Raw genomic sequence first — 21,293 nt, 5'->3', positions numbered from 1 at the left:
CTTTTACGATGGCATTGCAAAACATTGAATACCTAGGAATAAATCTAATAAAAAATATAGGAGGTATTTACACAAATATTTACAAGCTACTGAATGTTTGGAGAAATTAAAGAAAGTTTAAATAAATGGATAGATCTACAATTTCCATGGATCAGAAGGCCCAACACTATAAAAATGTCCTTTCTTCACAAATTGAGCCACAGGTTCAATTCAATTCCAATCAAATTCCCAGTAGGATTTTTTTGGTAAAAATTTACAACCTGATTCTAAAATTCAGGTGGAAATATAAGGGCTGTGATGAGTCAAGATAATTACGGAGAAAAAAGTTGGGAAGATGTTCTCTACCAAATATTAAGATTTTCATAATTAACACACTATAATAAAATCGATCAATGGAAGAGAATACAGAATGTATAGTAAGACTTATACATATGTATGTGTATATAGGTATGTGTATGTGTGTACACACACATACATACAACACATACTTCACAACCTCACTAAATTTGAAAGATTAAAAAAAAGTTTCCAGAAGATAATACAGGAGACTATTTTATCACTTCAAGGTAAGCAAAGATTTCTTAAGCAGGGTACAAACAGCACTAACTTTAAAGACTGATAAATTGAACCACACTAAAATTAAGAACTTCTGTTTTTTTCAGAGTATCATGAAGAGAGTACAAGGTAAGCCACAAGTGGAAGAAGGTATCTGTTAAAGTATATCTCCAACAAAGGGCTTGTATCTTAAGTAATAAAGAAAAAACCAGATGACCCAATACAATAAAGGGACAAGAGACTTAAATCAAGAGACACTTCATCAAGAGGATATCTTAATGCCCTATAACCCTATTAAAAGATGCTCACTAACATTACTGAATAGTGATATAGAAGTTATAATCTCAACGAGACAGCATACTAACCAGAATATTCAATATTAAAAGACTGATAATACCCAAGGTATTGGCAGGGATATGTATGGAACAACTGAAACCCATGTGCTGCTAATAAAGTGTAAATTGGTATAATCACTTTAGAAAACTGTTTGGCATTATCTACTCAAGTTTTAAACCTATGACCTACCACTTTCACTCCTAGGTATTCCACAGAAATACATGCAAAAACACCATGTACAAGAATCTCCACAGCATCATTATCTCAAACAGCCCAAACTGAAAGCACTCAAATTTCTAACAACAGAAATAGCAAATAAACTCTATGATTTCGACAGAATCCTTACATTGATGAGAGTGAATGAACAGTACTGCTACATGCAACAACACGGGCCAATCTCATAAACATAATGTCAAAATAAGCCAGACAAAAGTTTACAAAATTTTGTACAAAGTTCAAAAACAGAAGTAGTCAGAAGACTGGTTTCCTTGGGAACAGAGAGAGTAATATCTGAGTGGGGGTACAAAGGAGGCTTCTAGGGTATTGATATTTATGTCTTCACCTAGTGGTTACATTGATGTGGTCCCTCTGTGGCAATTCACAAAGCTTTCAGTTATGAATTGTGCACCTTTCTGTTTGTATGTAATGTAATAAGTTATAAAAAAGAGGAATTAGAACATACACATGAGAAGTTGATCATTTATAATTATAAAAAATTAAACCACTTAATAAAGTTACTATCAATACAGAATAACATATAAAAGAAAAATGATTCAAAGTAACTTTAAAAAACTATAATGGCGATTTTCAGTAGAGATGCTAAATGGAATTACTATTAAATATGGAACAAGTCTTCCTTCCAAAATGCCTTCACAGACTACCACCTGGGCCTGGAGTTTTAAGAATTAGTTTTCTGTTCATCTTTAAGTTGAATGAAATCAAGTTCAACAGGAAAAAATGCTGGGATTTCAATTACTGATATAGGACAATTACATTTCTGTTAATAAATATACAGAAGAGATGGTGAAAACCTAACAGCAGAATCTCAATTTAATATCAAACACAAGGTTACTACTGCTGCTTTAGTCCAGTTTAATTTGCAATTTATTAGTGTTTTTCCATTAAAAGAAGACCGATATATTCCGATAAATTATTTAGAATGAGATTATTCAGTAATCAAGACACAGAAAGAGACCAGGAAAAGAAAAGGTATATTGAAAGTCAAGAATAAGAATAGGATACATAAAACTTCAAAGGTCAGAGACAGGATCTTGTTTTCTGAAAACTGAAATATTGGATATGTTATTTTACTCTTCTGCTATGTAGGAATAAGAGCCAAAAGAAAGATAAACTACGTATAATTTCCACTAATTAGGATTCTAATTTTCATTATACTCATGAAGACATGACACTGTAGAACTATGACTTGTTCTGTAAAGATGTGATGAAAAGTTTTAAAAGTCACTTAAAACTAAATGTTACAAGTATATTCTGTATCTTTGAAGATTTTACTGGTTTCAGTTTGAAGAAGATTCCCATATACATTTTATAGTAAATGGTATGAAGATGAAAAGCTGTTTTTCAGACTCTTGGATGTGTCATACTGCTATTTCTTCTTCTGAAAATAGAAAATGACTAAAAGCACAGGATTCCAGTATATTCCAAATAAGACTGCTATATTAGCATCCTGAATTTTCAGGGCTTTTCCTGCCTTTAGGAAACTAAACTGAAACAACTCCATCGCCTAGGTCTATACCTGTGTAGAAGAATGAAGAAATGCAATGCTAATATAAACTAAGTTTAGAAATAATACACAGTAAGCTATTGCCAATTATTTTCCACTTGCGAAGTCCTAACAAATGGCACTAAATAGAACTGTAGACTACATAATGAACTTAGGAAGCTATCATAATGTTCATTAAAATACTAATAATATTGTACGTAATACAATCCTTTATTTCTATACTACATTTTGTTGACAGAGATAAAAACGTGAAGTTTTTCTCAGATAGTTTAAAAGCAACTACTACAACCATACCCTCCTGTTCTTCCAATATCCAAATTTCATTCATATATATATACATACACACACACAATACATATCTACATATTCAATATAAAATAACCCACGACTCAGTCTATATTTCAAAGGTTTCACTATTTTAAAACACTTTATCAGCCTTTTAAAAATTATTTACTGTTCATTTCTACTTCAGTGAAATATAAATATATATCATCCTGTTAAGCACCATTCATAATTTGATTGTGTGTCTGCACCTACCAACTCTATATCTCAGATATTTCTTTTTTAATCCTTTCTTCTTTCTGCTCAAAGCACAGCCAAACTTTATCTTTCCTCAGAATTTTATCTCTTAATCTTACAGAATGTAGATCACTTCCAATTATTTGAAAAGCACCACATGCTGAGTATTAAAGGAAGAGATAGTACTGACCTATAATAAGTGAAGGACATAATAACAACAATTAAAAAAAATATATGTACAAAGTCCCCTGGCCTTATAATCCTAATGGATTAAAACTTTATAATAGTAAATAAACAGTAATATAAAAATTACTAAACTGTTGAGTAATATTATAAAGAACAAATCATTCTCAGTTACAATGCCCAAGAAAAGCTTTGTATAACAGATAAAGTAGATAAAAGTAGAATAATATTCCAAGCAGAGTAAGCAGCACTAGGAAAAGCTTGGAAACACCAATGAGCATGGCAAGTTCAGATAATCAAAGCAAGAGGTATTATCTATGGTTAGGTAAGATGGGGTCAAACAATAGAGCATCCTGAACAGGAGAATGAGGAGTTCAGAGGACTTTATTACATTACAATAGCAAGCCACTGTAGGTTCCTGAGCAAGGAAATAATGATGAACAAGAATAATCAGACATAACTGGAGTGATAAATTATGTTGCTGAATTACAAAATGAGACGTTTGGAGTATAATCAAAAAGCAAAATGAGAATACCAAGCAACAAGAGACCATGAAATAGACGTAGACAAACTTTGCCTATTTGAAATTCTGTCTAGCATCTGATGGAGGAAAAAAACACATATCTTCTGCCACCTTGACACATATAGTATCAGCTGGCAATGCTTATCCTAGAGTAAACTTAAAAATCTCAAAGCTACAAGGTAAACAAGATATGTTCGCAAGATCTCTGTAGCTCAGAATGATTCTTCCAGGATTCAGACAGATGTCCTAGGTCCACACTACATGGAGTGGTCCGGTATATGGGCTTGTTGGACTAGTGGAGATAAAACTGTCTCTGAAAAGGAGATAAAGTATGAAACAAAAGCCCATTACACTATATTTTAAGTTTTAGAAGAACAACTTGCCAATAATATTCCACAAGTTCACAGTCTGTTATCAAATGTTTAACATTAGACAAGGTCAGTTTTTCACTGGGATCATGTGAAGTTAACAAAGAATAGCAGTTAAGAGCACAGCCTCTTAGCCAACTGGGGGGTCCTGGGCAAATTATTCAATCTACTGAAGCCTTGGTTTCTTCATTTGTTAGAAAAAACAAAGTGAAGACATTAAAATAATATCTATAGTACCTCAAAGAATTGACAGAATAATGTAGTATCATGTAAAGGCATTTAGCACAGTACCTAACATACAGTAAGTGCTCAAGGAATCTTAACTATTATTATTACTAATAAAGTTCATTATTATAAATAATTGGAAAAATCTGTTGTCTTGGATTTGTTTTCTGAATAAGTATTATTCTTCGATACTTATATAGCATATTTTAATATAAAAGGTACTGCTGTAGGCCCTTTACAATTTTAACTCATTTAATATATATAATTACCCTATGAGATAAATACTGTTAACATTCAGATGAGGAAACTGAAGTACTGACAGGTTATAGTAACTTTTCCAAGTAGGTAATGAAGCTGGGATGTGAATCCAGGAAATGTGGCTCTGAATGCCATGCTCTTTTATTCGATGTGGCCTGTACGCTATACTAAATTTAAAGTACTGAACTTCCTTTTGCTGTAATTCTTTCTAAAATGCAATGTACTATTTCCTGACCCTCTCATCTCAGATTAGGTCAGGTCATGCAATTATATTTTCTCATAACACCCCATACTTCTTTAGAGTGTTTATCAGAACTGTAACTGAATAACTGTCTCCTTCAATACAATGTAAACTCTATGAAGGCAGCAACTGTGTCTGATTCACTACAGTGATCCTCAGGACTTCATATAAAGCACAGTGTTCAATACATATTTGTCGCATTAACATATATATTATATATTAACAAGGATTAACCATCAGCCAGCTAATAAACTGAAAATGCAAATAATTAAGCCTACAGGACTGAATAATAACAAAAAGGTTATTCATATGATAAGAATAAGGATTCTAAAAATAAACTTTCTTAAATCAAAGTGTGAAAAAAGGGCAAATTTTTCAGAAGGCATCAAAATAGCAAGGCTAATACACTCCACGTGGTGTTAAAGAAGATAATTCTGAGTTAAAATAGTCTAGTAAAGAATCTTGCTTTGCCTCCATACATTTACTTAACAATGTAAACAGGTTTAAGAGGCACAAACTACTAGGTATAAAACAAATAAGTTTAAAAAAGTGTAATGTATAGCACAGGGAATATAACAGCATTTTATAACAGTTTAGCATGGAGTATAGTCTATAAAAATATCAAATTACTATGCTGTACACCTGAAACTAATATAATATTGTAAGTCAACTACACTTAAATTAAAAAATTAAAATTTTAAAATAAATGTTAAAAAAGTAAAGTTTTTTTTTTCCTTTTGTACAGAGCTTTTAGTAGTTTAAAAGCTTACATGGTTCTGCATTATATTCAATCATAATCTACCTCCCTGAAACTTTCCTCTATTAGACTTAATTCCAACCCCTGGAGCTTCATACTGAAGTCTCTCTTCTATGTGACAGCTCTTCAAGCTGTTGAAGACAGCAATCATATTCCCCCTGTAAATACTGCATTAATATTTACAGACTAAACAGATCTACATACTTCAGTTGTTCACTGTCCCAACTTCTTATTACAGATTTTCTAAGTCTTCCTTAGTTGCCAATGTTTAATTAAATGCTGGTGCCCAAAAGCAAACAAAACATTCCAGGTATAGGTTGAGCGGAATAAAATTATTTGGTCTGAATACTACATAACTTTCCAATTTTGCCTTGAGTTACAGTTGACCCTTGAACAATGCAGAGGTTGGGTGCTGAGCCTCTGAGCAGTTGAAAATTCGCATATAACTTATAGTCAGCCCTCCGCATTTGCAGATTCAACCAACCTTGGATCTCGTAGTACTGGAGCATTCACTACTGAAAAAACTCCACATATAAGTAGACCAGCACAACTCAAACCCATATTGTTTCCAGGGTATGTATGTTAATCTGACAATCTCTAGAGTAGAATGACTCTTATTCTGGTTTTGACAAAATAATTCAGGTTTTTACTATTGGTTGGTTGGCTGACTTTCATTCTTTGTCACCTTATTTATTTTATTATAAAAGGATGTTATACAGAGAAATGTATAAAATATGGATGTACAGTCAACATAATTTTAAAAATAAAAACATGTACTCACCACTCAGGTGTAGAAACAGAAGATTATCAATACCTTAGAAGTCTCTCTTATATCCTTTCCAACTTCTCCTTTTAGTCTTTAAAGTAATCATGATCCTAATTTTTAAGTGTTAACCATTCTCTTGCTTTCCTTTATAGTTCTGTCATACATTCCTTCATCCCTAAACAATATATTGTTTAGTTTTGCTTGGCTTTATTTTCCTACTCATAATTTCCCATTGCCTCAATTCCTTCAATGTAAGATATGAATCTTTTCGTATTTCACTTATTTTTAATAAGCCACCTCGTATCTTTCAGGGAGTGAAGCAGGGACTACAGTGGATAGCCCATCACAAAGGTAAGATTAATATTCTGCTTAGGTCAGCCTGCCCCATCAGTATGAGACAATGCTCTCTCTCCCCAAAAAGAAACTGAGCTGAGGCGAAGTTGAACATCTTTCAATCTTTCTCCTAACCTGGGTTTTATAATAGGGCTTTAGAATGTATGTAAATTCCTTGAATTAATGAACTACATATTTAAAGGGCATCCCAGGATAAATATAATTAAATAAATGAGGCAACGACATTTGAATTATTTAGTTTCAATTTACTCATACCTCGTATCTAAACATAAATATTTGCTAGTTGACTACAGAAATTTTTCTTCTCATATAAAAACTTTAAAAATAGAACATCAGACTAAAATAACTGAAAATAATCATTACTGCCTAAAAATTCAGATAAGATCTCAAGGCAATGAAATTTGCCTTATTTACCAATTTAAATCAAAGACTGGCTGACATCAATCTACTTGCCAAAGCCTAAGACGACTGATGGAAAAAGGCTGTTCATCCCCTTCCCAAGTCATGTTCAGTAACATGCCATTCCCTGCTTGTGGCATAAACCACAATAAATAAAAATAAATAAGCAAGTCAATAAATAAAAGTGCAAACATTTTTAAAAATTAGGAAAAGTGAGGTTTAAAAAAGACACTGGTGCATAAATGAGAAATAGATGATTGTAAAAAAGAGCAGATATCCTAGAGAGTCACAGATATCCTAGATGCATTTCAATACAAGTACTTAAAAATCTTAAGTCAGTAAATCATAGACTTAAGAAATAAAGAAGGAAAAACAAACACAGCTATCTCATCATATTTGTAAATCCCCCTCAGAAGCCAAAAGAGTGCTTTCACAGGGTAAGCAATCCTATTTTTGCTCAGTATCTCCTCTTTCCCTCTAGTTCTTAAGAGAAAAGAAATTAACTTTCCAATGATTTGATATCTTCATTATTCCTATACTTGATATATCTAAATTTTACACCTAGGAATCCCTCAAGGAAACTTGATTTGTGATCTCTCAAAGAAATATATGTAGACACCTAATACACACAAGTGAGATGCTTAAATGAGTAAACATTTCTCTGTTTGAATTATTTTGCTTTTGGTAAAAATTATAACTTTATAGTGCAGAATACAATTTTAAACCTGTTTTTCAAAGAATCATAATGGCTCACTTGGAACCTTTTAAATTCTGTGCCCCAAATTACACAATACAGGTATCCCCCACTTTTCAAAAGTTCACTTTACACCATACAATAGTTATCTGTTTTTGCTAACCAAAAGAAATCCAAAGAGGATTTTCCCTTCTATGAAAAAAGGCAAAAAGCAAAAATAGCATTCCGGGTTTGTTTTGTAGCAATTTCGTTATAAAGGCAGCACGCAGCCTGAACATCCAGACTGGCATGGCCAAGATCCCTCCCCCAGAACTACATCAGTGCCTCAGCATCAGCCATCATAGCTTTGAACTGTGTCTGTGAGCATTTGTGCTTTAACTTGATTTATTTTGTCCATCTGTTAGCAAGATGTGTCCTAAGGTAACTGCTTCTTTGCTTTATGCCATTTCAGCCTACAAAAGGTTTCACAGGAACGCTCTAACTTGGATAGTGGGGGGAAACTCTACTTTCACAAATCTATAACTACATATTTGGTCACCTTTGGACCAAAAATTGACATAGCAGCAGAAGAAAAAAAAGCCATAGACACATATGGCACAACTGCTGTAAATCTGTTTACCCCCTAATCTGGCCAGTAAACAAGCAGACTGGAACATGTATGTTGAAACAAAGGTAACAAGAAAAAAATTAATTTCATGGGCTTGTAGTCTTACAACAATCCACCTATGAGACAGGATTACAAAAAAAAGCATGAAGTATCTCTAGAAATAACATCCTTAGAAAACATAATGAAAGGAAATCAAACATGCAAAGAAAAAGTGAAGGTCAACATAACTACTGTATAAAAGAAGCTGGAGTTGTACATCCTAGTTTACAATGTTTATTTATTCACATTTATTCTTGATTAATCTGTGTATAAAAATCATGCTATATTGTTTAAACAGGTAAGAAGTGAGGGAGTTCAGAATATACTCATCAAATCATCAGGCAATACAATTACAACAGACATGTTTTCTAATGACTGCATTCCTATATGCTTTTTAACATAAAGTTATAAATACATTTATAGTAGAAATCATTATCAGGGTGGTATGTAAGATTATATTTATTAAAAGCAATTCAGGAAGGTATACAGCTAGCCAAATAAATCATCTTCTTAAAGTATTAATTATTATATATATATAAAAATCAATATACAGGCCATTTTTACCGCTCAAATGTCACTTGCTGTAAGGAATGGCCCACATGTAACTAACAGATCTCTAACCAAATATTACAAATTTAAGGGCAAGAAAATCCAAGTTATTATTAACATTTTGGCAATTTGGAGATTCTAATTAGAGGTTTTTTATTTTGTTTGCTTTTGTTTTGAATCTCCAGAGGGACGTGCACTCCTCTTAGAGGTAACGCACTATCAGATTTTAGATAGAGGATGTATCCTTCTAGGATAGAGGACGAATTGCTCTAGGATAGATAATATATCTGAAATTAACTACTAAAAGTAGATACTATATTTAATTTTAACCAAAAGGCCTGGAAGCAACTCACACTGAATAATCTTAAAACGGTTAAAAGCGCAGATGATCACTTGAATAAATTCATCACAGTAAAACCATTTTTCCGAAACATGTTCCATCTCCATTCACTAGTCCATTCATCCTATAGCACAAGCAATTACTGTCTACTAAACATTAAACAGGAAACAGAAATAAAGGCACGATAGTGCAACCTCTACATAGATTTTCACTATTCTAAACCCCTCCAAAATAAGTAAGCCTTAGAGGAGAGAAAAATCAATACAACATGGAAATTCCTTTTAAAGCCACACTGAAAAATATTTTAGGGGACATCATGTGGCAAAATTATGAATTGCTGCTGACATCTAAGAATGCACATGCAAAATTTATTGTGTGGCCTTTGATACAATAGGCAAAATTTTACAAACCATGATTTTTTAAAATATTAAATAAAAATATCATACATTACATTTATAAATTAAACAGCAGTAGCTACTATTAAAACTAGTGTATTAGAACAAATATTTTAGGAATGTATTAACCAAAGATACTAAGAAATTGTAGGACAGAGGATCAAGCATGACTAAATAAATGTATAAAGTAAATGAAATCACATGATCACATTCATCAGTTAATAACATAACTATGGAACAAATACTGGTCACATGATATGTTTTAATATACATCATTATTTTCCTAGATTTTCTGTTACAAAAGGAAAACTAATTTCCAAACTGTTAAGTAATTAGGTTGTTTTCTAAAATCTTGGTTTTGATTATAATTAATTGACAAATTCAGGGAAAGAAATAAAAAGTAATTACTTGTCATCATGAAAATGAAACAGGTAACTGACTCCTTTTTTTTTATCTAGTTGTTCTGCTATGAAGTGGACAAATATAAGCTTTGAATTATTATATATGAAGAAAGGAATATTAAACTGAGAAGAGTTGATTCCTACAAAACTACCTCTTGATTTTAAACTATTTTTAATTCAAATATCTATCTCAGTACACACACAAAGAAAACTCAAGTATTATTTTTGGTACCTAATAGAGTTTTTTTCATATTTTGAACAAAACCATAATTTGGCGGATAAAAATGTCCTTAGAGGTCACCAAGTAAAACCCTGATACTTTAGAGATGAAGGCACTAAGGTCCACAAAGAGTAAATGATTCATTGCCCATTTCAAGGTCACAATTTGTTGGCAGCTGAGACTACAGCTTCTTTTACTTTTACTTGACTACTCATTACTCTGTTAAGCTTCTCCTCTGACAGCAGCAACTCCGTAACAATTATGGTCCGTTAATACAAGTGTTAGTAAGATAAGAATTATGAGTAATACCAGAGGATGATCTTTCAGAAAAAAAAAATTGTAAGTTTCAAGAGGAACAGAAACACGTTTTCATGAACACTGGGCCCTCTCAGAGGGTCAAAGAAACATAGTTGAGTTAATGGAATTTTCATCTCACCACTTGGTCATATGAAAACAAATCAATGTATAAAATGCTGGTGCTCATCCTACATAACTAGGTGAATTTTAAAGCAAATTCAGAAAATTATTTTTGTTCTTTAAAATGTAAGTTTGAAATAGTATAAAAGTTAGATCTATATTAAAACTGGAAAGAAAAGGATAACTTTCTAAAAGTATTATTATTTTTCTTCTAATTATTTATAATAAAATTTCACTATAATATAACCATTATATTATACTTAGCTTAAGTGTCTTCTAAAATTATTTCTTAAATTAAAAAAAAACTAGAGGTTTCTCTTTGTTTCAAAGCAATTTATTGGCAAATTTTTTAAATCGAAATTTCATTTTTGCATTTCTGCCCATCAATCTGTAGATAACGATAGCTCATAAGAAAAAAGCACCAGTTATTTTTCAGATTAAAACTTCTCAGAAGACTATACCTTCATCCTGCTGTGTCTTCTATTTCAATAACTTTCAACCAACTTACAAGTGATAACAGAAATCAAAACCTAATCCCCTAATCTTTAAATAATATTAAAGGGATAGCAAACACAATGGCTATCACGCTTAGAATATATACATATATATATATTAAATATTTTAGCACTCAATGACGAGAAAAAAATGAAAGTTTCTGATGATGTTTGTCATTACAAAGTCAAAATATGAGAAGCAACATACAAGTCAGACACAAAATGAATACTGAAGAAAGTACAGAAGATATAAAAAAGATGAATATTCACACATAAAATGGTCCACACAAATCAGAATGGATTCATCTAAGAAAAAAATTACTTAGAGAAAAAGCAAGCACAGTCAACACAGTTGTACTAAAAAATATATATATCTGCAAAGTCTCAAAAAGCAGGACTGATAAAATTTCAGTTAACTAAAAGTCCACATCTTCTCAATTTCTAATTCTTAAAATCTCACTGAAATCACCAAAGCAAATGCTATACAGAAATGTTTGCCACTAAGTCACCATCACGCTGTTTTTCTAATAGGTGTTTGCTCATATTGTGCCCCTTTCTGCCCATAAACTCTCCTCAAGGTTTACAACCCAGATCAGGTGGGAGGCGTCCCCTTCCTCTGTACTCCCCAAATAACCTATGCTCAGAGTTTGTGTCTCTGCCTTCTTCTTTGGCTCCTTAAGAGCCAAAACAATGTTTTATTTATCTTTAGCTCCAGATTGCTTAGGAAAGTACAGTTAACACATGAGAGGCATTCAAAACAGATTTGTTCTTTAATTAAAGTTTATCAGACATGGCCAAAACAACAGTACAAAAGTCAGATGAAATTAAATCAATGGCACAAGCTCGTTTGTGACAGAGGTTCTTCACCTCTGTTTTAAAAGTTTTAGCTGGTCATTCAAGTAAAAAACTACCACTTGCACCAGGATTACACAAACACAGAAATGAGACAAGAAATGCCTTGCCTACAGTTATTTGTTAATAAATTATTTAATAAAATGAATTATGAACACACACTGAGGCTACCTCCCTCCTTCCACTAAATATTTTCCAGGACTTCCTTCTACAAAGCTAAGACTTTCCTCTATCTCCTTGATTTTGATCTCCTAGATGGTGAAGAATCCTCCAGGGGAAAGCAGTGGCAATATCAGAAGGCCCAGATTCAAAACAGAGGCAAAGTTTTAGCAAAAGCAGGATTATTCACACTGATAGTCTGATCCATTATTAAACAGATACAAAATTATGCGATAGAAAAGGCTTATTTAAAAAGATGTGATACTGAATGACCTAAGATGTTTCCATACATCAAATATTTAGTATAGAACCTATCTCCTAGCCCCCAAGTCTGTACTCTACCATTAAACCCAGTAAGTATCCTATTTACTACAGCTTCCTAATATAATCAGGTGATAGATAATTTCTTACCCTGCTGATTGGGTGCTAAGTCCCCAGTGAGGTTAGGGAGGTTATTCTCTGACATTTTGGAGATGGAGACAGTCTCTATCTTTGAAGTAAAAAAAGGTGTGTGTGGGGGTAATTTTGGCATTAACCCCAGTTTTCAGCTTTTCTTAAAATATTTCGCTTAAAATAAAGCTCGCTATAAATGGAACCAAGAAAAAAAAACCAAAATATTTTAAAAATTTATTTTAAGGTACTATGCAATGAGAACATTTGGGATTCTAGTAAGAGCACTAAATGGTCACCAGAAGTACTCTGGCTTTAGTACCTATATAGATGCCTGCTCTCCCTTGGAAAAAACTTCTATTTTCCTCAACACCAATAATCGTCATTTAACTAAATAAAGTCTAATTTTTTTCTCTTTTATTTTTCAGACTTGAAAAATGGGCGTGGTCATGCCAAAACAATGTGGATAGTAAAAGCACATTCTTAAAGAGCTCCAAAATAAAAAGGTAAATGACTGTTTATATCACATATAATAGCAAAAGATCATTAAGGTAAGATTTGATAGTAATGCTCAAAATAGCATCAAAACTGAAAGGGTAATAGAAGAGTGTCAAAGCAAGTTAAAAAAAAAAAAATACTACACCCAAAGAAAACATCTTAAAATAGCAGTTAAATTCACTTTCTAGAAAATTAGAGTCAAATTCTTCAAGAAAACAGAGGCAAAGGATGATCTAATGGAACTGCATTTAAGGGACTCTAGGAACCAGTAGCAACCTCTCAAGATCTCAAAACAATCCAATGCTTGAAACATGCAGGATATATCAGTAACACAGTATCCCTTCCCCTCTAAAAACACATCACTATCACCAAGTGATCTCAACCCTGAGCCATTCAGCAAAACCCTACAATCTTTATCTAAAGGAAACTGCACATAAAAAGGCATCAGCTCTTTAAAGCCCAGATGATCCAATATTAACAAAAGGAAAAGGTAAGCCCGAACACTGCCAACAATATTCAATCTATTCTTAACCTGCCCTGTGGCAATATGTAACTTCCTGGCTGTCTATAGCTCCTGCCCCTACTTTAATGACCTCTGAAGATCTGATATTTGCTTTCTTATCAAAGATTCCTATCAAAGACCCCTGATCTCTGATTCTTCCACTTCCTTGAATTCTCTCTCCTTTCCTGCTTAGTTGCTTCTTAACTCAAGCTTCACTCATATTCACAATAAGGATTTTTGTGGTACTGTCTGTAGACAAGGCCTCGAGCCTTGTGTTTACAAGCCCTAGTACTTAATTGAAATTTTTGGCTTATATTGGATCTTAGCTTTTGCCTCTGATGATGAACTAAAACTGAAAAAATATATAAAACACAAATTGTTCAATTTTTTTATAAGCAGTTTTGATATAAAGTGTATAAAATCTGAAATAGAATGACTAAAGCAAACTGTCTGTGCCCTCTAAGAATTTCAATTCTTGAAGCTAACTGTATCCCTAATGAACATAATCAAGTTGGAAATGCTATAACTGAACAGGGGTTTCCTTTGGGAACTACAGGTGAATAGGAGTTAACTATGGCCCTACGACTCATGTAAAAAACATCTTAAAAATCGAATTAAAAGCAGATGGGTAGGGGCTTTCCTCATGGCACAGGGGTTGAGAGTCCACCTGCCGATGCAGGGCACACGGGTTCGTGCCCAGGTCCGGGAGGATCCCACAGCCGGCGGAGTGGCTCGGCCCGTGAGCCATGGCCGCTGAGCCTGCGCATCCGGAGCCTGTGCTCCGCAACGGGAGAGGCCACAACAGTGAGAGGCCCGCGTACCGCACAAAAAGAAAAAAAGCAGATGGGTAAACCATGTTTAAATAGCAAGTCTGACAAACTAAAAACAGTTTTAAGAATCTTGGAAATTTAAGTTAAATTTGTAAGGGAAATGAATGGATACAGAAATAAAACGTTTCAGCATTACCATGTTAAATCAGACACAAGTATCTTGCTCAGCAACTGAATGCCTAATATTCCACTCCAAAAGAATAATTTAATCCAATTTGCTCTAAGAACCCTAATGTTAATCATTTGCTATCCACCTAATTTTATCTTTAACTCAGTTGTCTTTATTAAAAGAAAAATGGAAGGATTTCTATTTTGTAAATTAACAGAAATCATACCTAAGACTTTATTAACTTAGATGATTGTAAAATTCCCAAATTCCAAACTAATAATTGAGGATACTGCTGAAAAGTTTCTTGTAGGGAACCCTCCCTTCCGTTCTAAAATTCTGACTCTACCTCCTAATCAGAATCTCCTAAAAGTATTCATCATAATACCATGGGAGTGGCCATGATGGATAAGCAAGTCTATATAGTGTATAAAAATTACTCTCCCTTTTGACAATGTTTTTCCTTTTCGATTTCCTTTTCTTACCAAATTTGAGAATGTCAATTTTAAATAGATATAAGCTTCAGGAGTATGATTCTGCAACTATATAACAAATCGATTTAAGCTATGACTTTGACAATTATAATCAAGAACAATTATAATCCTTAGTAGGAGACCTTTTCTTTCTATTGGACTTTTCAATAAGCCAATATTCTTCTAATAAATATTATTTTGAGCATGAAGTAATAACCAACTGAAATCTACAGCTGCATTAAAAAATGAGACAAACTGGTGCAGGGGGAGGGGGGAGGGGAGAGGTTAACACAGTAACAAACAGGCAGTGGGAAAATACCAGAGTGATATACATCTCCTCCTTCACAATGCCAAATAGTTAGTTAGCATATGGCCCAAAGCTTGTCTTAATTATCCCTCAAATGCTTTAGAGAAACTTACTTTTTTTAAAGCATGAAATTAAGAGAATGGTCATAAACATCTCTTAATGATGCTTTTTGTCTTTCATGAGTAATAATGACAGATTTCCAGATTGGTGAGCATAAGGTTGTGTCTACACATGACCCATCTGAAATGCCTCTGATTTTACCAACTCCCTATCCCTGCCCTCAAAAAAAGATTATTGTGTAGACTTCACCAAAGATGCAGTAACACTCTTATAAATTGGTTTAAGTAACAAATCTTGTAACTTACACAGAAATCAGTTCAAATGAGGATTAGTCATTACAAAAACAGTAAATTGATGAAACAGGATCATGAACTCTATAAAGTAAATCAAAACTAAATGATCCCCCCCAGGTAATGTTTAAATAGCTAAATATAGGAAGTTTATACAAAAGAAGTCTCAACAAAATTTACCATGAATTCACAAAATTGAGGTAAAATTTATGTTAAATACTCACCATTAACGTTGAGTTCAAAAGAAATGAATTTATAAATAATCTATAATAATACTGCCTAATTTCATATTCTACAATATTGTTTAAAGTACTTTTAAACTTACCCAAATGAAGTAATGTAAACTGGGCTGCCAGTTCCTTTGCATCTTCCAGAGTAGTACAGAGTTTGTCTGGCATGAAGTAACTCTGGGATCCATTTGCAATAGCAGGAATAATGATTTTATATACCAAGAGCACTTTCCCATCTTGACTTGTTGTTGAATATAAATAATATTCTGGTGGTGCCCAATTATTTTTGTTGCAGTAATAATCCAAATGCATTACTGCAGAATTGAAATGACTGGATTTTAAAGAATACATACTAATTGGAGTAAGCTTTGTTCCAGGAAAAAATGGATAAGTGCATCTTTCAATTTCAGGGGGGCCTGGGCTAGGCTGGCCATTGAGACGAGCTGGAAGAGTTGGTGGCTTGCCTAGAATTTTGGGGTGGCTCTCTTCTCTGTTAGCAAACACAATCAGGTTTTCCGAATTGGGACTAATCTGACCATTAAGAAGCTGTCTCCAAGTGCTTTCTTTATGTACAGGTTTTGCCAGTGTTACCTCAATCCTTGCTCCATCAATGCATTTTCCATTCATAACACACATAGCAGCCACTGCATCTTCTCGGTTGAAAAAGTGAACAAAAGCATAATCTCTAAGTTTCTTTACTCGTTCAACTGCACCAGGTTTGAATTTACTGAATTCTACTCTAATTGTTTCCTCTGTAGTTGAGATCATTAAATTTCGTACATAGAGAACTTTAACTCTCTGCATGGTTTCCTCATCAACCTCTTTCTCTGGGTCAGCCCAATCTACCTGAATGGTATGGCCCCACAGTTGGAAGGTTCCTGTAAAAAAAAGAATAAATTAATTTGAAGACAATTAAAACAAATAAAAGTCAAAATTAAGTAAAACTGTTTCTCCAAAGAAGCAGAAACTCAAATACATATCGATATATTTGGTCAGCATTAGCTTCCTACTCACAAAATAGTTTTTACTAAGGCAAACCTAGCCAGAACTTATGGTGAAATTAATTTTAAGAGTCAAAAGAACAAAAACACTTCAAAGATGGATCTTTATTAGAAGAATTATGTACTGTCCTTTGTATTTTTATCAAACAACAATTAACAGCTAAATTAAAATGTACACATTCAGTAAATCAGTAAATTATTATAAATAATGACTCATAAGATCAGCTTATGTCTTTTGGAATCACCTGATTTATTTTACTTCCTTAAACAATCTCCATTCCTCTTTAAGGGCACTACATATTTTCATAAATTGATCTATGAGGTACTGTCGTCTGTCCATTAAGTACAGTAAGGTTAACACAGAAAAATAACCTTTGAAAAAGGATAAGTTTACCTGGAATTAGTTTTCTCCTAGCCATAGCAGCAGCTCTGTGAGATTCATATTCAACAAACGCAAAACCGCGATTTTTGGTCTTATCAGTTGCGCTTGGGTAAACAATGACATCTACAACTCCTTCTGTAACTTTCTTCATTTCATCCAAGATTTCTTCCTTCTTCTTTTCCTTCGGAATAGCTCCAATAAATAATCTGCAATTATCCAAGCTTACACACACACCAATAAACTTCCCTGGTCGAATCTCATAATTATTAAGAATTCTGATGGCTAACTGGGCTTCTTCTTTTGTAGTATACATCACAAAAGCATAACCTCGATTTTCACCACTAAATTCCATCATAAGTCGAAATTCATATATCTTCCCAGCTCTTTCAAATACAGGAACTAACTCATCTTCATACATATCACGAGGTATTTTTCCTACAAAAACTTCACAGCCTCTAGGTGGAGGTGGGCCTTCCCAACCTGAAAGGCAAAAATAAATAAACAGACAAATAAATTCTAATAAGATATTTATGTTCACTATTCAGTAATTCATTCCACAAATTTACTGTGAGCCTTCTATGTGCTATGCACTATTACAGGTGTTGCGGATACAACAGTGAACAAGCTAGAAGCCCCCCTTCCCTCATGAAGCTTATATTCAACAGAGAAAGGAGACAATGAGTAATAAGTGCTATGGAGAAAAATAAAGCCTGAATGAAATGAGGGAATGAGCCTTGAGGATCTATCAGAAAAAAGAAAAGCAAGTGCTTTTTATATTAGTTATATTAGAACAACCAGAGCATGCAGGTCTGTATAGGAAATGCATACTGGAGGGAGGAGTAAAATGGTAGCCATCAATGCAGTCAGAGGCCAAGATTTTCTTTAAAGTCTGACAGAAAGTTAATTGGAGGGTTTGAGCAAGGAAGTTGTACTGGCTCTTGGTAGAAAGGCAAAACGTTATACCCAATAACCTGTGTGCATCTAGTATAAACAGCACCCCTCTACTCACTACTCTCAAATTCCTCCCCAAATGACCTCCCCTTTCATACCTACAGTACCCTTTCCCGACTGACCTAATACTGACTTCTTTCTCAGCTGCTTCTTAAACCAAGAGGAGAGTTAAAAAATGTAAGGGAAAGGCATGCGTAACACATATAATCTACCTCTTTTCCCTCCCAACAGTAAAAATGATTGCTGACGTCTTAAAGCGGGTTACAAGGAAAGACCTATTGTTTGGGATACTTGTGGAGATATATACCTGATGTAAATGACTACATTTAAAGATTCAATTCTTTGAACATAAACAAATTCACACCTGGAGGTGGACCACCAAACTTCCTTTGCCCATTTTCTTGAACCATGTTGTATCCAGTCTTTTCCATCAAAGCAAGTAATGCTGCTTCATTCTGAGTACCCGTTCGGACTTTACTGCATCCATTTGTTCCATCTGTATTTTCTTCATTCATGGTTGCAGCTCCTAAAGCAAAGTTTAAAAGCAGTGTTTATGACATGGAGCACCAGGAGGAATCTATGAAGCATTTCTTTGAGTAGCAAAAAAGCAAGGATAGTTGTGGCTGCTACATTTGGTTATCACTGTAGCCCTGCCCCCAAAGTTCTTCCCTACAGTGGAAGCTGGAAACCTCTTTTAATCTCTCTGATCGATTAAGCAGTACCTTTTTAAGGCCTAAGCTACAGAGAAAGGAAGTCAAAAGGGAAAAAGAGAAAGGCAACAACAAAAACAAAAGTGGGAAAACAGAAGTAACTGAAAGGGAGTTAGAGGAGAAAAAAGCAAGCAGAAGTAGTAACAAAGTATTCAGAAATTCTAAAGTGATAGAGCTAAAATTAGGTGACCTCCAAAGTCCTTCCTTGTTTTAAAACACCTGAGTTTTTCTGAGTGATGAGGAATACAGCTACAAACACATCCATATCATACACATCACACCCACACAATCTTTTTAGTCTTTACATTTCTTTCCAAGCAATCCTATTGCATCCAATGATGTAATTCTGAACACGGCAGGAGAGCAGCTCATGCACCCATACAGCTTCTACCTGCCATCCACCGCACTGCCTTAACTTTAGCAGCCCAGTGTTCTTTATCAAACTACTATTAAAGTAACTTATTAAACTACTATTAACGTCATTTATCAAACTGCCTACTGAGTTTGCCTAACAAGCACTGAGAATGAGATTTTCATTTGGCATCCTGAATTCAACAGATCCAGAACTGAAAGTCATTTTATCTTCCAAACATGTTCCTTCCTGTTTACCTGACTTCCATCAATTCATCCATCCAACCAATAAATGACACCACAAGGAGTATGTATTACTCCTTCTCCAAACTGTCACAACCAGAAACTTGGGACTAAACCCTGAGTCCTTCCTTTGACTCACAGCTATCAGTCACAAAGACCTGCATATTTTCCCTTCTAAATATTTTTTTCTTTTCTTTTGAAGGAAAGAATTTTTGTTTTTTATCACCACATCTAACAGTTCTCAATAACTTAGAAATAACTCTATTATGTGCAACATAAAATATCTTAGAATCTGAAAAAAAAAGAATGTTGTGAAAATAAAGACATGAACATCGTGTAGAACCAACTGTAGACCTTGAATGTAACCCTACAATACCTATTTCTTACTTCTTTTGGCTGATTTTTTTCCATGTAAATTCTACCGTTTCGAAATAAATTGACCTCCCTTCCTTCAGTTCATGGAGCACGTAATTAATCTCTACTTTGCAAAAATGAAATGCATTTGGTAAATGTACCAGAGGGAACTGGTTCTCATCGAAAGGCAACTGCCATATGGAGATTACAAGCATATACACACTACCAAATGTAAAATAGATAGCTAGTGGGAAGCAGATGCGTAGCACAGGGAGATCAGCTTGGTGCTTTGTGTCCATCTAAATATTTCTTGAAATCAATCTTTTCCTGTCTATCCCCACAGCCTGTTCTCAATTATGTCTTACTTGAATTAGCATAGTTCTTCCTCATTACTCAGTATCCATAGGGGATTCCCACAGATACCAAAACCCACATATGCTCAAGTCCCATAAAATAGCATAGTAGTTGCCTATAACCTATGCACCTCTTTCCACATACTTTAAATCATCTCTAGATTACTAGAACACCTAATAAAATGTAAATGGTATATGAACAGTTGTAAATACAATGCAAATGCTATATAAATAGTTGCCAGCATTCCTGGCAAATTCAAGTTTGGGGAATTTTCTGGAATTTCTTTTTTCAAATGTTTTCAATCAAAGATTGGTTGACTCTGCAGCTGTGGAACCATGGATACGGAGGGCCAACTATGCTAGGTTCCTAACCATTATTCCAGGTTTTAGCCTTGTCTCTTACAAACAAAATCTCCACAATGCTGTCAAGATGATATAAAATACGTATGTGACTACTTTAAGCTTCTCCTACAAATCAGAACTAAGGGAAAAAAATGGGTAAATTTATTTTTTAAATCTTAGAGTCAAGAAGGCCCTGTTAAAAAATAAACAAAAGGCCTCAAAGAAAAATATTACTAGATTATTTTTACTACCTAAGTATTAACTATTTTGAAGGCAAAAAATACCACAAAACTAAGACGGAAAATTAAAAACAGGGAAAAATGATCTGCAACACAACAAAAAAGGCTCATTTCCTTCAAATAAGAGGAGCAGTATGGTTTCATAATTGAGAGCAAATTCAGGTACCGAAACAACTGCTTAAGTGTGAACCCTGGTTCCTCCCCTTTACTAGCTATGACTTTGGGCAAGTTTGGCCTCAGTTTGTCTCTAAAAGGTAGATAGTAACAGTTTCTACTTCACAGAGTT

General features: G+C 33.8%; 1 protein-coding gene across 2 annotated transcripts in view; it reads right to left on the bottom strand.

The window, feature by feature from the left end:
- RBM46 (RNA binding motif protein 46) overlaps positions 1–18,930 on the bottom strand; it is a gene marked incomplete at both ends in the record, with an annotated part of 31,224 nt that extends 12,294 nt beyond the window's left edge. For both annotated transcript variants that reach the window (XM_081231226.1, XM_081231227.1), the window contains 3 exons: positions 16,177–16,959; positions 17,477–17,944; positions 18,780–18,930. In XM_081231226.1, coding sequence (XP_081087352.1) covers positions 16,177–16,959; positions 17,477–17,944; positions 18,780–18,930 — 1,402 coding nt within the window. The remainder of the gene's footprint in view (positions 1–16,176; positions 16,960–17,476; positions 17,945–18,779) is intronic.
- Between the last annotated feature and the right edge of the window lie 2,363 nt (positions 18,931–21,293).

Source organism: Mesoplodon bidens, assembly GCF_964165515.1.
Source record: "Mesoplodon bidens genome assembly, chromosome: 1".
Taxonomy (NCBI): Eukaryota; Metazoa; Chordata; class Mammalia; order Artiodactyla; family Ziphiidae; genus Mesoplodon; species Mesoplodon bidens.
This window is presented reverse-complemented; position numbering and strand designations above follow the sequence as displayed.